The sequence below is a fragment of the Periophthalmus magnuspinnatus genome, chromosome 1 (assembly GCF_009829125.3).
Source record: "Periophthalmus magnuspinnatus isolate fPerMag1 chromosome 1, fPerMag1.2.pri, whole genome shotgun sequence".
Classification (NCBI taxonomy): Eukaryota; Metazoa; Chordata; class Actinopteri; order Gobiiformes; family Gobiidae; genus Periophthalmus; species Periophthalmus magnuspinnatus.
This window is the reverse complement of record NC_047126.1, coordinates 506,659-530,002: the sequence shown is the minus strand read 5'-3', so window position 1 is coordinate 530,002 and position 23,344 is coordinate 506,659. Positions and strand designations below refer to the sequence as shown.

The following is a 23,344-nucleotide window of genomic DNA, read 5'->3' as shown; positions in this document are numbered from 1 at the left end:
CCTGATTATTTTTGCTCTAAGTTTCCTTTTTCGGGGCGAGGCTCTCATTGATGCAGTGTACATAGATTTTGGAGGTGGCGCTGTTGAGCCGTTTTTCATTAAGACTAAAAATGGAGTCTCCTGAGTCCAGCCCCTGACCCACAAAGAGCAGTTCAAAAAGTGACACAGCAGTGAACAGGCAGCAGAGCAAGCGCCCGGGCTGATCCAGCTTTAGTCCTGGGTTCAGTCCGGCTTTAGTCCTGGGGTCAGTCCGGCTTTAGTCCTGGGGTCCAGTCCGGCTTTAGTCCTGGGTCCAGTCCGGCTTTAGTCCTGGGGTCAGTCCGGCTTTAGTCCTGGGGTCCAGTCCGGCTTTAGTCCTGGGTCCAGTCCGGCTTTAGTCCTGGGGTCAGTCCGGCTTTAGTCCGGGGTCCAGTCCGGCTTTAGTCCGGGGTCCAGTCCGGCTTTAGTCCTGGGTCCAGTCCGGCTTTAGTCCGGGGTCCAGTCCGGCTTTAGTCCGGGGTCCAGTCCGGCTTTAGTCCTGGGTCAGTCCGGCTTTAGTCCTGGGTCAGTCCGGCTTTAGTCCTGGGTCAGTCCGGCTTTAGTCCTGGGTCCAGTCCGGCTTTAGTCCTAATCAAGTGCAAGTTCATGATGACCACACATTTAGTTTTGGTTTTTAGTCCTATTTCAGTCTGAAATATCATCAGTTAAGAGTTCAGCAAAGTCCTAAACCTGGTTTAGATCTGATTATGTCCTGGGTTAGTCCTAGAGGTATATGTGTATATGTTCAGTCCTGGTTCAGTCCTGGTTCAGTCCTGGTTCAGTCCTGGTTCAGACCTGGTTCAGACCTGGTTCAGACCTGGTTCAGACCTGGTTCAGTCCTGGTTCAGTCCTGGTTCAGTCCTGGTTCAGTCCAGACAAATTCCTTGTAAAATCCAGGTTTAGGTCTTGGGTTAGTCCTAATATAGATGTGGTTCAGTCGTGGGTGAGTCCTGGTTCAGAGCTACTATAGACCTGGTGTAGACCTGGTGTAGACCTGGTGTAGACCTGGTGTAGACCTGGTGTAGACCTGGTGTAGACCTAATATAAACCTAGTATATTCCTAGTACAGACCTGAGTCCAGACAAATTCCTTGTAAAATCCAGTTTAGTCCTGGGTTAGATCCTAAAAGAGCGAAGAATGTGACCAGATTTGAAGCTTTGTATTTGTCTAAAACAGCAGAAATGACTCACATCGGGTAGAAAGTAGGTCGTGCTAACACCAGCAGAGGGCGTAACAGGTGTAGACAGGTGTAGACAGGTGCAGACAGGTGTAGACAAAAGCAGACAGGAGCCTAAAGTCCTCCTCTCTCCTTAAAAGTCCAGAGAGCGCTCTCTAGAGGCAGAAACACTCACATCTTTCCTATGAACACCCTGCAGCCGCCATCTTGAATCCACGCGCTGCAGTTTCCTCCGTCCCCTTCTGATGATGTCACCTCTCCTCGTTCAGCATCGAGCGGAAATTATGCAGCTGGTAAATACTGGTCGATACTCTAAGAAACAAGAGAGAGAAGATTTAGAATCGCTCCAGTTTAACCGGAGCTGGAGACAGTGTGGTGTAGTGTACAGGTGGAGTACAGGTGAGGCGTACAGGTGTGGTGTACAGGTGGAGTACAGGTGAGGTGTACAGGTGGAGTACAGGTGAGGTGTACAGGTGGAGTACAGGTAAGGCGGCGCACAGGTGTGGTGTACAGGTGTGGTGTACAGGTGTGGTGTACAGGTGGTGTACAGGTGGTGTACAGGTGAGGTGTACAGGTGGTGTACAGGTGGTGTACAGGTGAGGTGTACCTGGCGAAAGCATTGACCAGGGCCACGATCTCCTGGCGACTGAGCTGGAAGCCTCTGGATGGACTGTGCTCCGGGAGACTCTGGATCTCACGTTCTGAAAACAGGATCTTCAGAGCCGTGCCCAGGCCCTGGGTCTGAGAGAGACCAGAGACCGGGATTATAAAGAGACCAGAGACCAGAGAAAGACCAAAGAAAGACCAGAGACCAGGATCAAAACCAGACCAGAGACCAGAGAAAGACCAGAGAAAGACCAAAGAAAGACCAAAGAAAGACCAGAGACCAGAGAGAGACCAAAGAGCGGTATTATAACGAGACCAGGTTCTGTCTGGTTTCAGTCCTGGTCAGACCTAGTTCTAGGTTCAGTTTTCCTTTAGTCATGCTTTAGTCCAGTCTCTGTCCAGTCTCAGTCTTTGTCCAGTCCTGGTCCAGTCCTGGTCCAGTCCTGGTCCAGACCTGTAGTTTCCCCCAGAGGCGACACTTGCTGCAGCCCACACAGTCCATGATCTTGGAGATGTTTTTGAAGTGAAGCCTGAACTCCTCCTACGAGACAAGAGCCACGTTTAAACTCCACACGGAATAAAAACGTCTGTCAGAATAAATAAACAAAGGTGATTTTGTCACAACATCTTCAGAAAGTGGAGCCATTATTCAACTCCAAACACCTGATCACTGTCAGGTGAAAGGATTTTACTCCATAAGACTTAAAATAAGACACGACTCGTTTGTGGAGCTGGTCCCAGGTTCTAGTCTCACCTTCAGGGTCTTGGCCTCCAAAGTGTTTCCAGCGAACATGGACCTCTCATCAAAATGCATGGGGAAGGCCCTGTACAGAGACACAGAGACAGAGACACACAGAGACACACAGAGACACACAGAGACACACAGAGACACACAGAGACACACAGAGACACACAGAGACACACAGAGACACACAGAGACAGAGGAGGTGAGACTGAGCTTAACACTGTCGAAAATCATATCAAAATAGTAAAATAAAAGGGCTGCAGTCCCTCAGTCCTTCAGTCCTTCAGTCCCTCAGTCCCTCAGTCCGTCAGTCCTTCAGTCCTTCAGTCCTTCAGTCCTTCAGTCCTTCAGTCCTTCAGTCCTTCAGTCGGCTGATGGCGTCTCAGTCGACAAATCATTTTATTTATATGAAAAGGATTTTTTATGGGACAAAAGAAGAAACATGAGCTGAAGAATTATTCTGTGGTATTTAAATGTATAATTAGTAGTTTTTGCATGAACCGTGTCTCAATTCGCCGTTTGCACATTTCCTCCGATGAAGGCTGCTCCTGTGTGGCCTCCATCAACCACGAAAGACGTGTCGAAATAGGACAGGCCTACGCCACAGAGAGTACGTCAACCGCTAATGTTACGTCACTCATGTTACGTCAGTTATGCTACGTCACTTATGCTACGTCACTTATGCTACGTCACTTATGCTACGTCACTTATGCTACGTCACTTATGCTACGTCACTTATGCTACGTCACTTATGCTACGTCACTTATGCTACGTCACTTATGCTACGTCACTTATGCTACGTCACTTATGCTACGTCACTTATGCTACGTCACTTATGCTACGTCACTTATGCTACGTCACTTATGCTACGTCACTTATGCTACGTCACTTATGTTACGTCACGTAGCCACCGTGACGCCGCTGACTAATGAGCTAAATGTTTAAAACAGACTCTGAAATAATTACAATTTTACTTTGAATTCTTTATCGTGTCGTCGTTGCAGCCGTTCATTAAATCAAACAGAAATAAAGTAAAGAATTAATCTTTCCCTTTGAATATCAATAGACAAATATACAGCTACAGTTTGGAAGAATCACCTGGAACATTATTACACAACTTTAAGAAAATATACATTATTTGTGCCATAGAAGAAGTGCATGTGTGTATATTTATATCAGTGCGTGGCGTCTGCTCAGAAACACGCCGCTTCACATTCGTCGGTGCATGAAATGGGACAGACCTTCAAATGCAGCTGACGAAGTGAGAAACTGACGAACTGAGACACGACCAGATACAGAATAGTTTTGAAAGCTTTTGCTTTCAAAACGACTTTGTCGACTACAGCCCTAATAAAACGGCAGGATCATGTAGAGCGGATTAATACGAACATTTAAGACCAAAATGAGTCTGACAGCAGGTACAGAGGTAAGTGAACTGGAGCGATGGACACGCCCACTTCCTGTTTGGAACGTGGAGGCTCGAGGGTCACTATGTCCAGATGTATGTCCAGGCTCTGGATCTGACCTTATCTCTGTGAAGAGCTTCAGCAGCAGGTCCTTGGTCCTCTGATCCTCCTGGCTCTTCCCCGTGTACAGATGAACCACGGAGCGCTCGAAGTACGGCGCCACTTTGAACAGCGCTCGCAGCTCGATCAGAAACAGGAAGTAGAGGTTCTTCAGGCGCCGCGTCCCCTCCAAAGAATCAAACCTGCGCCGGAACTCGGACGGGTTAGGGCCCCACACGGAGCGGCCCCAGCCCTCTGTCGGAGAAGGAGAGAAGAGAAATACTGTTAAAACACGGGAGCTGCTCTCCTCTCCACAGACGCTCACCAAGTCCCAGAGTTACAGAGCCATTACTGTTACTTTATAGTACGACGGGGGGAGGAGTTTCTTTATTTTATTATTTGTTATTGTATTTTTCTGCTCGGTTGTTCTCGACTCGTTAGATTTCATGTACTTTTAAACGTGGCCACGCCCTCCTACCCATGGCTACTCTTCAGTCATTTATTTATTTATTTTTCCAGCACAGAAACACCTAAAGCACATCTCACAGTTTGCTCTTATACAAGCTCGAAAAGGAGTGGGAAGAAGAAAACTTATCAAGGCCCCGCGTTCCATCACGACACAAATCAAACGATATTTTTGGCTTCGTATTCAGCTGAAGGAAAAGAAAATCGGACGGTTGTGTTTGTGCTGGATGTTCTGGAGTCCAACCCTCTGTCCCTCACGATTCTGTCTCAAATACTCTTTAAGTCACTGTCACGCTGCAGACCTTTTCTAAATTCCTTCTTCTTGCCTTGTGTTTTACTAAAATAACACTGACGGTGAATGGCTGCTGTACTGTTAGTGGTAAATGTTTTCTATAGCACAGAGAAGTCGTGGTGACATGTTTATCCTTGAACATGGTTGATTATTGTGAGTTTTAGGACAAATGTTGTGATAATGTGTGGTAATACTTATGGCCGCTCTGAACTCTGGTTTATATGAACCGACCCCAGCGCTCGGAAGAAAAAAAGAACAGTTTAAAGATGTTTGAAGGTTCAATCGATCCATTTACAAACGTCACACTGTCGAGGTGCGTTAAAAATACTGAATGTTCAGTGTAAATGACACGACTAAACAGCGTCTCATTAAATACGTCACATTCTACACATTTATGCTTTTTACACAAGACTATTTTTATATTAAATCTGTGTTTCTGTGATGTCCTGATCTATGGATTTTTTCTATGGATTTTAGATTTTTCAACAAGAGACAATACAGCAAACAAGTCTCCAAAAGGAACGAACGGATCGACGTCTCCAGAAGGAACGAATGGATAAACATCAGCACAAAAGGCTCATGAACCAAACGTGGCCCAAGTTTAAGATTTAGAGCCGAGACTTTGACTCGTCTGAACAGGATGGAGTCAAAATGGAGCGAGACCAAACTAGTCCAAACAAGTCCAAACGAGGCCACAGCCCAACGGTTTAATCCACTTCATCATAAATCACTTTTAAAGGGACGATTTGACTGATTCAAACTCCTCTCACAACTTTGACCTTTGAGCAGTGGCAACACTCGTAGCATTAGCATTAGCACGAGCTAAACGGCTGATGTCGCAGTAGTAGTAGTAGTAGTAGTAGCAGTAGTAGTAGTAGTAGGACAAGTATAAGTAGTGTTAGTATTCATTTACCATCGAGCAGGTACTCGGCGCTCAGGTGGATGTTGATGCTGCTGTGGAGTCCAGAGATGAGTCTGTAGAACACTCTCTTCTCCAAACACAGACCTGAGGAACAGACCAACACCTGAACACTTGACCATCTGAACACCCGAACATCTGAACATGCAAACATCTGAACACCCGAACATCTGAACACCCGAACATCTGAACACCCGAACATCTGAACACCCGAACATCTGAACACCCGAACATCTGAACACCCAAACATCTGAACACCTAAACATCTGAACACTCGAACATCTGAACACCTAAACATCTGAACACCTAAACATCTGAACACCCGAACATCTGAACACCTAAACATCTGAACACCTAAACATCTGAACACCCGAACATCTGAACACCTAAACATCTGAACACCCGAACCCCTGAACATCTGAACCCCTGAACACCCGAACATCTCAACACTTGCCTACTCTCCAAACTCAAACTAAATGCCTCCTGTCAAAAGTCCTGAGTTTCCAGTTTAAATAGTTTTATTACGTGTCTGATTTGCGCAGGTGTCGATACTAAAAAGTCCCTTTCACATAAATGAAGCCGTCCTGAATATTTAGAGTGAACAGAGAAGTTTACGCTCGTGGAACCTGTGGAACCTGGACGACTGAGGGTTAGAGTCCACAGACATGAGGCCACATGGGAAAAGAAGAAAGTACCATCCCATTGTCTAAAGAAAGTGTTTCTCATCACTGTGGGATCAAAATCGTACTGGGACTGAGTCTGAAATCTCAGTATTTAGTAAAAACACTTCACTAACATAAATCTGTACGAGGCCTTTGATTATATTTCATGTTATTTGTGTCCTTTATTTGAAATGATGATGATTTTATGGTAAATGTAAAACTCACTGACCTTCGAGCCAGTTGTAGAAGGCCTCTCCTGCACCAAACACACACACATTTAAAACCATGAAAATAACATTTAAATCAGTGAAACTCTCCGGTTACAGGAGCTGGACTCACCGTCATCGTCACCTGCAACAAAAACAGGAACAAAGTGTGAGATGCTCTGATTTAAAAGTCTAAAAAGGTGAATGTTTGAGTAGAGCCTGACCTCTGCTGGGGGCCAGAGGGTACAGCGGGCGGTACACGGAGCGCGGCCTGAAAAACAGAAAACACGATTATGACTAAAGCAGCGGGACTAAACCTGAGGGACTGAACCTGAGGGACTGAACCTGAGGGACTAAACCTGAGGGACTGAACCCGAGGGACTAAACCTGAGGGACTGAACCCGAGGGACTAAACCTGAGGGACTGAACCTGAGGGACTGAACCTGAGGGACTGAACCCGAGGGACTGAACCTGAGGGACTGAACCCGAGGGACTGAACCTGAGGGACTGAACCTGAGGGACTGAACCTGAGGGACTGAACCTGAGGGACTGAACCTGAGGGACTAAACCTGAGGGACTGAACCTGAGGGACTGAACCTGAGGGACTAAACCTGAGGGACTGAACCTGAGGGACTAAACCTGAGGGACTGAACCTGAGGGACTGAACCTGAGGGACTAAACCTGAGGGACTGAACCTGAGGGACTAAACCTGAGGGACTGAACCTGAGGGACTAAACCTGAGGGACCTGAGGGACTAAACCTGAGGGACTAAACCTGAGGGACCTGAGGGACTAAACCTGAGGGACCTGAGGGACTAAACCTGAGGGACTAAACCTGAGGGACTAAACCTGAGGGACTAAACCTGAGGGACCTGAGGGACTAAACCTGAGGGACTGAACCTGAGGGACTGAACCTGAGGGACTGAACCTGAGGGACTGAACCTGAGGGACTGAACCTGAGGGACTAAACCTGAGGGACTAAACCTGAGGGACTGAACCTGAGGGACTAAACCTGAGGGACTAAACCTGAGGGACCTGAGGGACTAAACCTGAGGGACTGAACCTGAGGGACTGAACCTGAGGGACTAAACCTGAGGGACCTGAGGGACTAAACCTGAGGGACTAAACCCGAGGGACTAAACCCGAGGGACTGAACCTGAGGGACTAAACCTGAGGGACTAAACCTGAGGGACTAAACCCGAGGGACTGAACCTGAGGGACTAAACCTGAGGGACCTGAGGGACTAAACCCGAGGGACTGAACCTGAGGGACTAAACCCGAGGGATTGAACCTGAGGGACTAAACCTGAGGGACTGAACCTGAGGGACTGAACCTGAGGGACTGAACCTGAGGGATTGAACCCAAGGGACTGAACCTGAGGGATTGAACCTGAGGGACTAAACCTGAGGGACTGAACCTGAGGGACTGAACCTGAGGGACTAAACCCGAGGGACTAAACCTGAGGGACTGAACCTGAGGGACTGAACCTGAGGGACTAAACCCGAGGGACTAAACCTGAGGGACTGAACCTGAGGGATTGAACCTGAGGGACTATGAAGCTAACCAGCCTTTAATGAAGTCACAGCAGCTCAAAGCCTGAACCTCAGCTCAGAGATAACGAGCGGCAAAGCAGTTTAGCCACAGAATTTGTAAAACCAAATGAGGAAATAGAAAAGTAGAGCCTCAGGAATAGATGTGTGTGACCTGACCCATATACAGCAGATCAGGCTCATCTGAAGCTTTAGTTTAATAAAGTGTGGCCCATTGAAAAAGCAGCAGACTTTGTGTTCACTGCTTCATTCAACAGTTTAAATGTAGCTCCAGATTAAAAGCACAGATGTGGAATATTATATAAACTGTAATATTTACACACCACCACGGCCGAGACTATGGAATATGAAACTTAGAAATCTGGAGACACATTTTTCCTCGAGGACCAAACAAAGGTCATGTAAAGGACTGAAGAGCTTAACCTCAGCCCCACGCCGGCCCGGGTCAGCCCACGTGCCCGTTACTAAAGTGACCAGACCACCTCCTCATACATAAGTCCAGGGCTTGAACTTCACCGACTCAGTTTAGTCACGTCGTAGTTCACCCCTCAGCACCAAAGAGCAGGACTAAAGCAGGACTAGTATGTCCCCGGTCCTGTCCCCTGTCCAGTCCCCTGTCCAGTCCCCTGTCCAGTCCCCGGTCCAGTCCTGGACTCACTTGAAGCAGTTCTCCTCATAGATGCTGTTCCACACTCTCCAGGCGGAGGCGCCCTTGTATCCTGTGAAGCGCTCTGGGTTCAGGAGCAGGTCCACGTACTCGGCGTCTGGAGACGTCTCATCTGAGGAGACAAACGTGGACGTCCTCAGCTGTGGTCCCTCTCAGTGCGGATGTTCTGTGCTTTAGCGTGTTTTCTGCACTGTATCATGTTCAATAACACTGTCCCGTGTGTCAGATGCCCTCCCGTCTGTATCATGTGCTCATATATGTTCAGTAACACTGTCCCGTGTGTCAGATGCCCTCCCGTCTGTATCATGTGCTCATATATGTTCAGTAACACTGTCCCGTGTGTCAGATGCCCTCCCGTCTCACCGTCGAGTTCACAGAAGTGCTCCTGAGCGTCATCGTGTCTCGCCCAGTCGGCAAACGCCTTCTTACTCTGGTTACTGCAAAACACAAATACAAGGACACATTAAAACTGCAAGCAGTGATGAAGGGCCCTTGAGGCGGGAGAGGGACTCGTCACAGTGAGAGCCGCAGATCAACAGTGTCAGAGATAAATGTTTACGGCCCATTGTAAGTCTGCAGGGGGCGCTGGAGAGACATTTTTAAAGACAGGAGTTTAATTCACACATCGTCATGTCCAGTTCATCAAAATGTCAGAACTGGGTTTGTCCAGATCCAACAATTTCCACAAATGTTACATGGATTTTTAAGTTTTCTAAATGGCTGCCCACAGTGAGAAAGTTATGTAACTTAAATTTGAGTCAATCTCGAACTTTGTGCCAGTTTTCAAGAGTTTTTGAACAGCTCTTTCAGCCCCCGGTCCACCCCTGGTCCACTCCCCGGTCCTGTCCCCGGTCCTGTCCCCGGTCCTGTCCCCGGTCCTGTCCCGTCCCGTCCTGACCTCAGAGTGCTGTTGATGGCTCCCAGCTCTTTGGCCTGTTCACATTCTGTCACCTCCGTCTCAGAGTTCGCCGCCTGAGAATACTGAAAAACACAAAAACATTTAAACATCACAGAACATTAGAGAAAACTCAAACTCAAATCTAAAGGCCAGAATCTTACATTTAGATTTGAAACTTCTCCTGTCGTTTACTCACATTAATAAAAAATATAACAAGTTTTCCCATTATGTTTTCATAGAAAATCAGGCATTTTATGAGCAAAAGTGACTCAAATTTAAGGCCCTGATCCTGGGGTCAGAGGTCACACTGATCCTGGGGTCAGAGGTCACACTGATCCTGGGGTCAGAGGTCACACTGATCCTGGGGTCAGAGGTCACACTGATCCTGGGGTCAGAGGTCACACTGATCCTGGGGTCAGAGGTCACACTGATCCTGGGGTCAGAGGTCACACTGATCCTGGGGTCAGAGGTCACTGATCTGGGAGTTGTTTTGTGGACTGAGTCTGGGTCACACGATGTTGCTCCTGTTTGGGTCGTTTCAGTCCCGTTTCAGTCTCGGTTCAGTCCCGGTTCAGTCCCGGTTCAGTCTCGGTTCAGTCTCGGTTCAGTCTCGGTTCAGTCCCGGTTCAGTCCCGGTTCAGTCCCGGTTCAGTACTTACCTTGTTGTAGTTCCCAGACTTGATTCCCACTGGGACTTTACTCTAAAAACATAAACACAAACCATTACACGTCCAATCAGAGAGCAGAGTCTAAAGCCCGCCCACACTTCTGATTGGTCAAACACTTCTCCTCCTCCTCCTGCTCTGAGTGAGTGACAGGTGGGTTTAACCAATCACAGACAAGTATGGACTCAAGTGTGACCAGAGAGGACAGAGGAGGGCTGTGATTGGACAGAGAGGAGTGAGGAGGGCTGTGATTGGACAGAGAGGAGTGAGGAGGGCTGTGATTGGACAGAGGGGACAGAGGAGGGCTGTGATTGGTCAGAGGGGACAGAGGAGGGCTGTGATTGGACAGAGGGGACAGAGGAGGGCTGTGATTGGACAGAGAGGACAGAGGAGGGCTGTGATTGGACAGAGAGGACAGAGGAGGGCTGTGATTGGACAGAGAGGACAGAGGAGGGCTGTGATTGGACAGAGAGGAGTGAGGAGGGCTGTGATTGGTCAGAGAGGAGTGAGGAGGGCTGTGATTGGTCAGAGAGGAGTGAGGAGGGCTGTGATTGGTCAGAGAGGAGTGAGGAGGGCTGTGATTGGTCAGAGTGGCGTGTGTGGTGTCTTCCGTAGGCTTTCTGTGTAACGTGCCTCTGGACAGGGCTCCACGTGACAGTCTTTGATGTCGCAGTGACTGTCGTCGGGCCAGAAAGGACAAGGCCGCTTCAGATTCACCTGGAACACAAGAACACACTCTGATAAGGCTTTTATTTCACAAACAGAAGAACAATCCACATCTTGTCAACAATAACTGACACTTTGCAGCTGATGTCATCACCATTCCCTGGGGGCGTGATGCTAACTGTAGGCTCTGCTTTGTCTGGAGCTTTGTTAGACTTTAATCTGAGCTTTATTTGAACACAACCTGACCATAGGTGAGCTGGTTTGTGCTGTTAAACAAGTCCCTCTCAAATAAAACTACAGTCACAGCCTAGCTAGCGTTAGCATTAGCCAACAGTTTTTCAGTGAGTCACTCTCACCTTTTTGTGTAAAATCAAACTCCTGAACAGGACCATGAACAACTGTATTGATGTGAGGTCATGGGCATCAGCATCATCCAGCCTCATTTACACTCGCACAGGTCGCTTTGGGGCGGCCTACAAATGACCCAGGAATGTGACGCAGGTCTAGATAGACACACCCAAAGGTGTGACTGGGCCTGCGCTGCCACGAGGCGCAGGGCAGCTATAAAAACACTGACTGCATGGAGGTGTGTCCAGTCCCTTCTAGCTCGTTGTTGTGCTGCTGTTGACCTGCGGCACCAGAGGACCAGCAGTACGCCTCAAGTGAACAATCATTAAGATGCCAAAAAACAGACATAGATAAAATAATAGTTTCTCACCAGACGCTGACTTGATCTTGTGATATAATGCCATATTTTCAGTGACGGCAACTTATATGCTGAGCTGATATGCTCCGCAAAACACACCTAACCAGGTGTTTTGATGCACGCCACTCCCATCAAGATAAAGTACATTACATGTCCAGTGTAAAAGCAGATGACACAGCCAACATAACCCACTCGAGAGCGCCATGTGATTCCTGTAATCACTGATTGCACATATATGAAATTAATAATTATAAATATATACCTATATATTAGATGGCAACAATATGCAATTCTGAATAAATGTGCGAAGGCCAAGTAAAAAATGCTGTATGTAGTCCAAGACCATCATTTTCCAAAATTTGACATTTGACCTAATTTTTCTCAATTCACATTTTGTGGGAACACACCATTAGTTTTAAAAAAGGTCCTCCAATCACACTGTCTCGTCTATGGGAACACAGTCAATGTCATGTTTGGAATTTAAAATCTTATCAGATCAGATCGACTGTGGAGGAGGAAATCCTGACTCTAAAGTGTGTCAGGAAACAGGTTCAACATTTTGGTTCAACTAGTTACACCACAAAAAGGAGAAAATTACCATCAGGCCGAGACAGTCTACCTCCTGACAGGAAGTCGACTGTGCCACTTCCTCTACAGAATCTGTGAATCAGGCCCGGCTCTTACCCTGTAGTATCTGAAGTAGTCCCTCTCTGTGAGCTTCTTGATTTTGGGGTAGATTTTGAAGTTGTTGAAAACGTCGATGCTCTCCACGTCACAAAAGCAGTCGTCCAGATCTCCTGTCAGCTGAACAAAAACACAAAACAGGAAATAAAATACTCAGTCACACTGTTATAAATCCAACAGAAAGACAACAAAAGCAGTGGACGTTTTCACAACTTCACGAGAAATTAGGGCTGTCAAAAGTATTGAAAATCAGACACTAATCGATACTTAAACTAGTATCAAAACTAGATACTCATTTGAGCTGGTATCGATACTAAAAGTCCCACTCACAGAACAGAAATAAACCTTTCCTGAATGTTTAAACTGATCTTGAGCTGTATCTTCACAAGTATAAGACACATAGACTAGTATACACCGATGGACCAGTATGAACCTACTGCACACTGAGGATTGCACAAACACATAGAAACAACATGTTTCAATCAGGAATGGATTATATTTTCAATGCAAAAAAAGTCCTAAATAAATATATGTATACAATTCAAATAATTATATGTTTTTTTATTATTCAAATTTAGTTTGAGAAGTCTGACATATGGAAGTGCACTCAAAGTTTTTAGTTGTTTTTGCTTGAAATTACAGCAACAATTTTCTATTTTTTAACCTCTTTTCTGCCATCCTGAGAAGTATTGTTTTATAACCTCATCTTAAAAAAGGCTAAAAGCCCCTCAGGCTCACGTCGCTTTGGAGCATATGGAGACCACTCACCTGGTTCCACAGTGTTCCCATCACTGTTAAAGGCAGCAGCGCCATAACAGCTGACGTCCGCAACATTTTTCACGTTATTCTAGTTTAATTTCTTATCCAAGTCTTGGTTTGGTCCTCTACAAATCAAAGTTTAGTCCCAGTTCTGATTCAGTTCGGCTGTGATCGTCTATCCATCTTCAGGTCAGATTTTGTACAAGCTTACTGACAAAATTTCCTAGTTCTTTCTTCATTAGCGCCTAATTTTAGTCAAAATTTTGCCCAATATTAAGATGAATTAAATCAAATCTTTATACTGTTAGAAATCCTGCTTTTTACTTAATTTTATTTTAGCACAGCACTATATTAAATCTGCTCTTTTCCTCTGACAATTATTTATTTTGTCCCCAAATTATTAAATAAAAGTTCAATTACAGCTATAGGTCCAGTGTTGTGGTTGCTGCGGTGAGTCCCATATGCTCCAGCTGAGGTCCCGTGCGTGAGTCTACGTCATGCCGTGACCCCGCCCCCTAGAATCTCCATCAATCACGCTGTAGTTTTTGGACAGCTCCGTGAAACAAGCGGCAGCGGAGCAAAGAACTACAACTCCCACAATCCCCTAGCTCCGCCGCGGCCAATCATGTTACACCACGCTTATTTACACTTTTAAACCCATTTGAAGCGAAAAACACCTGCAAAACCGTGACCAAAGACGTGTCCTTTTGCGTAACAGCGCTTGAATAAATATGCTGACGCTGGGATGTTGTTTTAAGTGATTTAACACTTGAAAATCTCTTATTTCCTGCTTATAAGAACATCTACATGACACATTTTTAATCACTTTTCATTTTCTACCGTTAATAAACTTATATTTTAATTAATAATTACATAAAATAAAAGTTAATAATGTCAGGATATAAAATTTCAAATACGTGCAGTTTTTCACGTAACTTCACGAGCTCTGGTTCTGTGACGTATGAACGTTCTAGAAGGTTTCCCGGGCAACAGAGACCCGGAAACAGCCTAGTTCTGTTTTAAAAAGATGTTTAAATGTATAAAATGAAAGAAAATCTCGGGGTTTTGGGGACTTACATGGCAGAAGCAGCTCCGGTCCTCGCTGCTCCGGTGTCCACTGTGCTGTGTCTGCGGTTTACCGGCGCCGTTCGTCTGAAACCAGCCCCAAACACAGCTCCCGAGCAGCCACGAAGCGAGCAGCACCGCCACGGCCTGCAGAGTCACCCTCCACATGCCGCCCAACGCGCTCCAGAGCCCGGGGACGAGGCTCCGAGGCCCGGGGACGAGGTTCTGAACGCGGACACAGGAGCAGGACAGTCCCGGGGGAAGGAGGGAGCGGGTTACGGGACAAACAGCGGGAGACACAGTCCGACAGGGGCGTTAAAGCGAGCAGCCGGGACCCTCCACGGAGACACTAGAGAAAAGACACGGACATCAGCCCCGAACACGAGCCAACATCCCGAAATCAGGCGACAGACCCGGTGAGAGCAGAGCAGCGGCCACCGAGGCTCCGGACACGACAGTGAGTGTGAGCAGCGCCCCCTCACGGCCTCCAGGAGAACTGTCCTGAAGCGCTCTGGCAGCGCGCGAGCGGAAGTGGAGGCGTTACCATGGCAGCGGCGTGTTTACCTGCACGGAGGAGCTAACAGGAGCTAACAGGAGCTAACAGGAGCTAAAGCTGCAGACTCCACAGACAACTGGGGAAAAAAGACTGAACATGGTGAGTACGAGCTGTGTTTTACAACTGGGTTAAATATGGACTCACAACCAGACTAACCCCGCGTGTAAACAGAGACTGAACCAGGACTGAACCAGGACTGAACCAGGACTGAACTAGGACTAAACCAGGACTGAACCAGGACTAAACCAGGACTGAACCAGGACTGAACCAGGACTAAACCAGGACTGAACCAGGACTGAACCAGGACTGAACTGAGACTAAACCAGGAATAAAACTGGTCTAAACTGAGACTAAACCAGGAGCCTCGTGCTTCTGGGATGTGCCCAAAGCTCGAGCACAAATGACTGAGATTAACCTTAAAGTCTTTGATGTGATACAATATAAAATATGTGTTTTGTTTTTTTCAGGCGCCAAAAAGAAAGAGCAAGAAGACGGTGAAGAAGACGAAGCCTCCAGCTGTGGTGGACGCTCTGTCCACAGAGGAGATGAACAAGGACCAGGTGAGACCCAGACCTGGTTTAGTCCTGGTTCAGTCCTGGTTTAGTCCTGGTTTAGTCCTGGTTCAGTCCTGGTCTAGTCCTGGTCTAGTCCTGGTTCAGTCCTGGTCTAGTCCTGGACCAGTCCTGGACCAGTCCTGGTTCAGTCCTGGTCTAGTCCTGGTCTAGTCCTGGTCCAGTCCTGGTCCAGTCCTGGTCCAGTCCTGGTCCAGTCCTGGTCTAGTCCTGGTTCAGTCCTGGTTCTCCTCCTCAGTTGGAGGAGCACATCGTTCGTCTGAGGGAGGAGTTGGATCGGGAGCGTGAGGAGAAAAGTTACTTTCAGCTGGAGCGAGACCGAGTCCAGAGTCTGTGGGAGACCGGCCTCAGGGACTTAGACCGAGTCCAGACCGAGCTGAACCAGAGAAGAAGAGAGAGGGAGGAGGCCGAGGAGCGCCACCGCCAGGAGATCAACGTAACTGCAACTACACTCACTAATATGACTACTGTTACTACCAATACTACTGTTACTACCAATACTACTACTGTTACTACCAATACTACTGCTGTTACTACCAATACTACTGCTGTCACTACCAATACTACTGCTGTTACTACCAATACTACTGCTGTTACTACCAATACTACTGCTGTCACTACCAATACTACTGCTGTTACTACCAATACTACTGCTGTCACTACCAATACTACTGCTGTTACTACCAATACTACTGCTGTCACTACCAATACTACTGCTGTTACTACCAATACTACTGCTGTTACTACCAATACTACTGCTGTTACTACCAATACTACTGCTGTTACTACCAATACTACTGCTGTCACTACCAGTACTACTACTGTTACTACCACTACTACTACTGTTACTACCAATACTACTGCTGTTACTACCAATACTACTGCTGTCACTACCAATACTACTGCTGTCACTACCAGTACTACTACTGTTACTACCAATACTACTGCTGTTACTACCAATACTACTACTGTTACGTAGTGATGTATGAACGGTGACTTCGTAGCAGTAGCAGCTGCTACTACTACCTCTACTTCTACTACTACTTTCAGTACCTCTGTTACTGCAGTACAACGTGTCCTCTGTGTCAGGTTTATAAGCAGAAGTTGAAGCACGTCCTGTCGGAGCAGCACGGCGCCGTCTCTGAGCTCAAGACGGTCCAGACCTGGACCAAAAACCAGGTCCAGAACCAGAACTCGGACCGAGAACTTAACCTGGTCCAAGAGAAGAGCCACATGGAGACGAGACTCAGAGAGAAAGAACATCTGAGAGAGAAGAGCCTGAAGACACTGCAGCTGGTGAGGGACCCCTGCACATGTGTGTGACAGGGTCTGCATGTGTGTGTGACAGGGTCTGCGCATGTGTGTGACAGGGACTGTATGTGTGTGTGACAGGGTCTGCGCATGTGTGTGACAGGGACTGTATGTGTGTGTGACAGGGTCTGTGCGTATGTGTGACAGGGTCTGTACATGTGTGTGACAGGGACTGCACATGTGTGTGACAGGGTCTGTACATGTGTGTGACAGGGACTGCACATGTGTGTGACAGGGACTGTGCATGTGTGTGACAGGGTCTGTATGTGTGTGACAGGGTCTGTACATGTGTGTGACAGGGTCTGTGCATGTGTGTGACAGGGTCTGTGCATGTGTGTGACAGGGTCTGTACATGTGTGTGACAGGGACAGCATGTGTGTGTGACAGGGACTGCACATGTGTGTGACAGGGACAGCATGTGTGTGTGACAGGGACTGCACATGTGTGTGACAGGGTCTGTATGTGTGTGACAGGGACTGTACATGTGTGTGACAGGGTCTGTACACATGTGTGTGACACAGACTGTACATGTGTGTGACAGGGACTTTATGTGTGTGTGACAGGGTCTGTGCATGTGTGTGACAGGGTCTGTACATGTGTGTGACAGGGACACTTCACTGTGTGTTACAGAAGCAGCAGGTGGAGCTGATGGAGTTGATGAATGACTATGATCGAAAAGTCAGAGGTAAGATCTTAATGTGCTCTGCTCCTCTCTGCCTCTCTCTGCTCCTCTCTGCTCCTCTAACTCTGCTCTTCTCTGCTCCTCTCTGCTCCTCTCTGCTCCTCTCTGCTCCTCTCTGCTCCTCTCTGCTCCTCTCTGCCTCTCTCTGCTCCTCTCTGCTCCTCTCTGCTCCTTTCTGCCTCTCTCTGCTCCTCTCGGCTCCTCTTTGCCTCTCTCTGCTCCTCTCTGCCCCTCTCTGCCTCTCTCTGCTCCTCTCTGCTCCTCTAACTCTGCTCCTCTCAGCTCCTCTGCTCCTCTCTGCTCCTCTCTGCTCCTCTGGTTGACGTTGTTGAGATGTTTCCTCAGATGTGGAGCAGAGGTTTCGTGCTCTCAGCTCGTCTCTGGGGCAGGAGCAGGAGAGGAGGCTTCAGCAGGAGGTGCAGGAGGTGGAGGAGGCAGCCAAGAAGAAGATTTCTGAGCTGAAGACAGAGCAGCAGCGCCTCCTCAGGGCCACAGAGGAGCACTACAGCAACCTGAGCACCAGACTGGAGATGGAGCACAGAGAGCTCACGGTAAAGACCAGTACTACCACTGATACTGCTGTTATTACTACTGCTGTTATTACTACTGCTACTGCTACTACTACTGCTACTACTACTACTGCTGCTACTACTACTGCTGTTATTACTACTACTACTACTACTGCTGTTATTACTACTACTACTACTACTGCTGTTATTACTACTACTACTACTACTGCTGTTATTACTACTACTACTACTGCTGCTGTTATTACTACTGCTACTGCTACTACTACTGCTACTACTACTACTACTACTAGTACTAGTACTGCTGCTACTGCTACTATCAAATCATCAAAACTATCAAATAATAATGCATTGTTTTGTTGAAGCACGTCTCAAACCCAGACTCGTTCTGGTCTTTCTCAGGAGCGGCAGGTGGAGCTCCGGGCCGAGTTGTCACGAGTCCAGAAGAAACTGACCGAAGCTCAGAGCGAGAACCTCCGTCTGAAGGAAGACCTCGAGCAGGCCCAAAGACTGCTCCCAGACCTGAGGAGAAAGCTGGAGCAGAGTCTGAGGGACAAAGAGCTGGAGAAGGTACGACTTTAGACCTGAGGAGCAGAGTCTGAGGGACAGAGAGAAGGTACGACCTTAGACCTGAGGAACAGAGTCTGAGGGACAGAGAGCTAGAGAAGGTACGACTTTAGACCTGAGGAACAGAGTCTGATTTTTACTGACAAATATTAAAAACTGAAGTAGTTCATTTTAAACGGTTTGCAGAGCCCAAAGTTCTTCCTTCACTTGATGCATTTTGAGCACCGTGCTCATAAACTCTTTTCTCTCTACACTTTATCTGCACTGGGTCTAGACACATTTGCTCAAACACAGGATCAGGCCCTGTCTGTATCTCAGGAGGCTTCTGTTTCAGAAAGGACGAGAGCGAGAGAAGCATCTAGAGAAGGAGCTGAGGGCCCTGAAGATGGAGAATACTCTACTGCAGCAGGCCTTTGAGAAGGTACATCATCTGCTCCTCTGACCCTCTCCTCTGCTCCTCTGCCCCTCTCCTCTGCTCCTCTGCCCCTCTCCTCTGCTCCTCTCCTCTGCTCCTCTCCTCTGCTCCTCTCCTCTGCTCCTCTGACCCTCTCCTCTGCTCCTCTGACCCTCTCCTCTGCTCCTCTGACCCTCTCCTCTGCTCCTCTGACCCTCTCCTCTGCTCCTCTGTCCCTCTCCTCTGCTCCTCTCCCCCTCTCCTCTGCTCCTCTCCTCTGCTCCTCTGCTCCTCTCCCCCTCTCCTCTGCTCCTCTCCTCTGCTCCTCTGTCCCTCTCTGTCTGTCTCATGTTGTACTGAAGCCACTGGGTCAATGTTACACTGGGGTTTAAGGGGATTTATTATTTGATTGCACTTTATGGGACGCTCCAAACACAATTTTGTTGTTCTTTTTGTGACAATGACAAATAAACTGAACTGAACTCTCCTCTGCTCCTCTCCCCCTCTCCTCTGCTCCTGTGCTCCTCTCCCCCTCTCCTCTGCTCCTGTGCTCCTCTCCCCCTCTCCTCTGCTCCTGTGCTCCTCTCCCCTCTCCTCTGCTCCTCTGCTCCTCTGCTCCTCTCCCCCTCTCCTCTGCTCCTCTCCCCCTCTCCTCTGCTCCTCTGCTCCTCTGCTCCTCTCCTCCTCTCCTCCTCTCCCCCTCTCCTCTACTCCTGTGCTCCTTCTGCTCCTCTTGTTCAGGTGGAGCGTGAGCGTGACCAGTTGAAAGATGCTCAGCTGCTGTTGGAGCTGGAGGTGCAGCGTCGAAACGGCCTGAAGGAGGCGCTATTACAGCAGAAACTGTCTGCACTGAGTCTGGCACTGCACAGCACCCAGGTACAGAGACCAGAGACCGGACCAGAGACCGGACCAGAGACCAGAGACCGGACCAGAGACCAGAGACCGGACCAGAGACCGGACCAGAGACCAGAGACCGGACCAGAGACCAGAGACCGGACCAGAGACCGGACCAGAGACCAGAGACCGGACCAGAGACCGGACCAGAGACCGGACCAGAGACCGGACCAGAGACCAGAGACCGGACCAGAGACCGGACCAGAGACCAGAGACCAGAGACCAGAGACCAGACCAGAGACCGGACCAGAGACCAGAGACCAGAGACCGGACCAGAGACCAGAGACCAGAGACCGGACCAGAGACCGGACCAGAGACCGGACCAGAGACCAGAGACCAGAGACCGGACCAGAGACCAGAGACCAGAGACCGGACCAGAGACCGGACCAGAGACCAGAGACCAGAGACCGGACCAGAGACCGGACCAGAGACCGGACCAGAGACCGGACCAGAGACCGGACCAGAGACCGGACCAGAGACCAGAGACCGGACCAGAGACCAGAGACCAGAGACCGGACCAGAGACCAGACCAGAGACCGGACCAGAGACCAGAGACCAGAGACCGGACCAGAGACCAGAGACCAGAGACCGGACCAGAGACCGGACCAGAGACCAGAGACCAGAGACCGGACCAGAGACCAGAGACCGGACCAGAGACCGGACCAGAGACCGGACCAGAGACCGGACCAGAGACCGGACCAGAGACCAGAGACCGGACCAGAGACCAGACCAGAGACCAGACCAGAGACCGGACCAGAGACCGGACCAGAGACCAGAGACCAGAGACCGGACCAGAGACCAGAGACCAGAGACCGGACCAGAGACCGGACCAGAGACCAGAGACCAGAGACCGGACCAGAGACCAGAGACCGGACCAGAGACCGGACCAGAGACCGGACCAGAGACCGGACCAGAGACCAGAGACCGGACCAGAGACCAGACCAGAGACCGGACCAGAGACCAGAGACCGGACCAGAGACCAGACCAGAGACCGGACCAGAGACCGGACCAGAGACCGGACCAGAGACCGGACCAGAGACCAGAGACCGGACCAGAGACCAGAGACCAGAGACCGGACCAGAGACCAGAGACCAGAGACCGGACCAGAGACCGGACCAGAGACCGGACCAGAGACCGGACCAGAGACCAGAGACCAGAGACCGGACCAGAGACCAGAGACCAGAGACCGGACCAGAGACCGGACCAGAGACCAGAGACCAGAGACCGGACCAGAGACCGGACCAGAGACCGGACCAGAGACCGGACCAGAGACCAGAGACCGGACCAGAGACCAGAGACCAGAGACCGGACCAGAGACCGGACCAGAGACCGGACCAGAGACCAGACCAGAGACCGGACCAGAGACCAGAGACCAGAGACCGGACCAGAGACCAGAGACCAGAGACCGGACCAGAGACCGGACCAGAGACCAGAGACCAGAGACCGGACCAGAGACCAGAGACCGGACCAGAGACCGGACCAGAGACCGGACCAGAGACCGGACCAGAGACCGGACCAGAGACCAGAGACCGGACCAGAGACCAGACCAGAGACCGGACCAGAGACCGGACCAGAGACCAGAGACCAGAGACCGGACCAGAGACCAGAGACCAGAGACCGGACCAGAGACCGGACCAGAGACCAGAGACCAGAGACCGGACCAGAGACCAGAGACCGGACCAGAGACCGGACCAGAGACCGGACCAGAGACCGGACCAGAGACCGGACCAGAGACCAGAGACCGGACCAGAGACCAGACCAGAGACCGGACCAGAGACCAGAGACCGGACCAGAGACCAGACCAGAGACCGGACCAGAGACCGGACCAGAGACCGGACCAGAGACCGGACCAGAGACCAGAGACCGGACCAGAGACCAGAGACCAGAGACCGGACCAGAGACCAGAGACCAGAGACCGGACCAGAGACCGGACCAGAGACCGGACCAGAGACCGGACCAGAGACCAGACCAGAGACCAGAGACCGGACCAGAGACCAGAGACCAGAGACCAGAGACCGGACCAGAGACCAGAGACCAGAGACCGGACCAGAGACCGGACCAGAGACCAGAGACCAGAGACCGGACCAGAGACCAGAGACCAGAGACCGGACCAGAGACCGGACCAGAGACCAGAGACCAGAGACCGGACCAGAGACCAGAGACCAGAGACCGGACCAGAGACCGGACCAGAGACCGGACCAGAGACCAGAGACCGGACCAGAGACCAGAGACCAGACCAGAGACCGGACCAGAGACCGGACCAGAGACCAGAGACCAGAGACCGGACCAGAGACCGGACCAGAGACCGGACCAGAGACCAGAGACCGGACCAGAGACCAGAGACCAGACCAGAGACCGGACCAGAGACCAGAGACCAGAGACCGGACCAGAGACCAGAGACCAGAGACCGGACCAGAGACCGGACCAGAGACCGGACCAGAGACCAGAGACCGGACCAGAGACCAGAGACCGGACCAGAGACCAGAGACCGGACCAGAGACCAGAGACCAGAGACCGGACCAGAGACCGGACCAGAGACCGGACCAGAGACCAGACCAGAGACCAGACCAGAGACCAGAGACCGGACCAGAGACCAGAGACCAGAGACCGGACCAGAGACCAGAGACCGGACCAGAGACCAGAGACCAGACCAGAGACCGGACCAGAGACCGGACCAGAGACCAGAGACCAGAGACCGGACCAGAGACCAGAGACCGGACCAGAGACCAGAGACCGGACCAGAGACCGGACCAGAGACCAGAGGGTCTGGGGATGTAATTGAAAACTTAAGAGATTCCCTGATCAGGTTTTTCAGTTCTGATACTGATTTCAATACTGCAGCTTCAATTCTCTGCTGATACCAGAGTACGGACTGAAAACAGATTTGATTTAAAACAAAATCAGACAAAACTGATGCAGATGTTTCTGTAGGAAAAATAGAATCACTTTGTGTAAAACAAATTCAAACATTCTGAGACTTTCATGGACAAATACCATCAGTAAATATCATTTCATTTTTATTTTATGCATCTGACCAGGATATCGACTGAATCTGATACTCGATACCAGGATCAGATCGGTGCTTCCCTCGTGAAAATATTTATGTGAGATATTTGTGCTCTTTTTGTCACTGACCAGTTTAATCCAGATGTGTTTGTTTCAGGAGCCTGTGCCGGACTCAGGGCTGAGGTGAGACTGGACCAAGACCAAAGACCAACAGGGTTTGTTTTTTTTTTTGTTTTTTTTTGGTGCCTTGTTTGTTTCTTTGACGTTTCAGCTCAGTTACTATTTTTAGGTCACTCTTGTTTAAAACTGTATTTTTTTACTAAATTGAACGTTTTTACCCTGAGGCTGCTCCCTCATTAAAAACACCTCGTCTTTAAAGGTAAAGTCATGTTCTCATCAAATCTACACCTGCTGAATCATTATGGACTTATAACAGAAGGTTGGCAGCTCCAGCCTGTCTGTCCTTGTGCCCTTGAGCCAGACACTGAACTGAATCTTACCTGTGAATGTGGATTGGGTGAGTGTCCTAAAGTGTTTTCTGACGTGAATGCAAAACCTTCACAATAAAAGCACACTCTGGA

At 49.4% G+C, this 23,344-nt stretch overlaps 3 protein-coding genes across 3 annotated transcripts in view; 2 read left to right on the top strand and 1 right to left on the bottom strand.

Annotated features, from left to right (window-relative positions):
- LOC129456303 (zinc finger protein 271-like) overlaps nt 1-23,344 on the top strand; it is a 102,664-nt gene that overhangs the window by 30,127 nt on the left and 49,193 nt on the right. The window lies entirely within an intron of this gene.
- On the bottom strand, nt 660-14,733 carry ero1b (endoplasmic reticulum oxidoreductase 1 beta). Its single transcript, XM_033980718.2, has 16 exons — nt 14,267-14,733; nt 12,431-12,550; nt 11,008-11,091; nt 10,369-10,410; nt 9,710-9,792; nt 9,175-9,248; nt 8,803-8,923; nt 6,820-6,866; nt 6,729-6,740; nt 6,619-6,645; nt 5,722-5,814; nt 4,072-4,306; nt 2,556-2,625; nt 2,256-2,342; nt 1,803-1,936; nt 660-1,507 (listed from the first exon to the last, which is right to left on the bottom strand). The coding sequence occupies exons 1-16, from the start codon at nt 14,420-14,422 to the stop codon at nt 1,447-1,449; spliced, it is 1,446 nt and encodes a 481-aa protein (XP_033836609.1). The 5' UTR covers nt 14,423-14,733; the 3' UTR covers nt 660-1,446.
- On the top strand, nt 14,421-23,342 carry LOC117378610 (dynein regulatory complex subunit 4-like). Its single transcript, XM_055225707.1, has 11 exons — nt 14,421-14,476; nt 14,576-14,711; nt 15,278-15,370; nt 15,621-15,818; nt 16,472-16,678; nt 17,324-17,378; nt 17,721-17,926; nt 18,305-18,472; nt 18,804-18,890; nt 19,605-19,739; nt 22,921-23,342. Exons 1-11 carry the CDS (start codon nt 14,421-14,423, stop codon nt 22,948-22,950), a joined length of 1,371 nt encoding a protein of 456 aa, XP_055081682.1. The 3' UTR covers nt 22,951-23,342.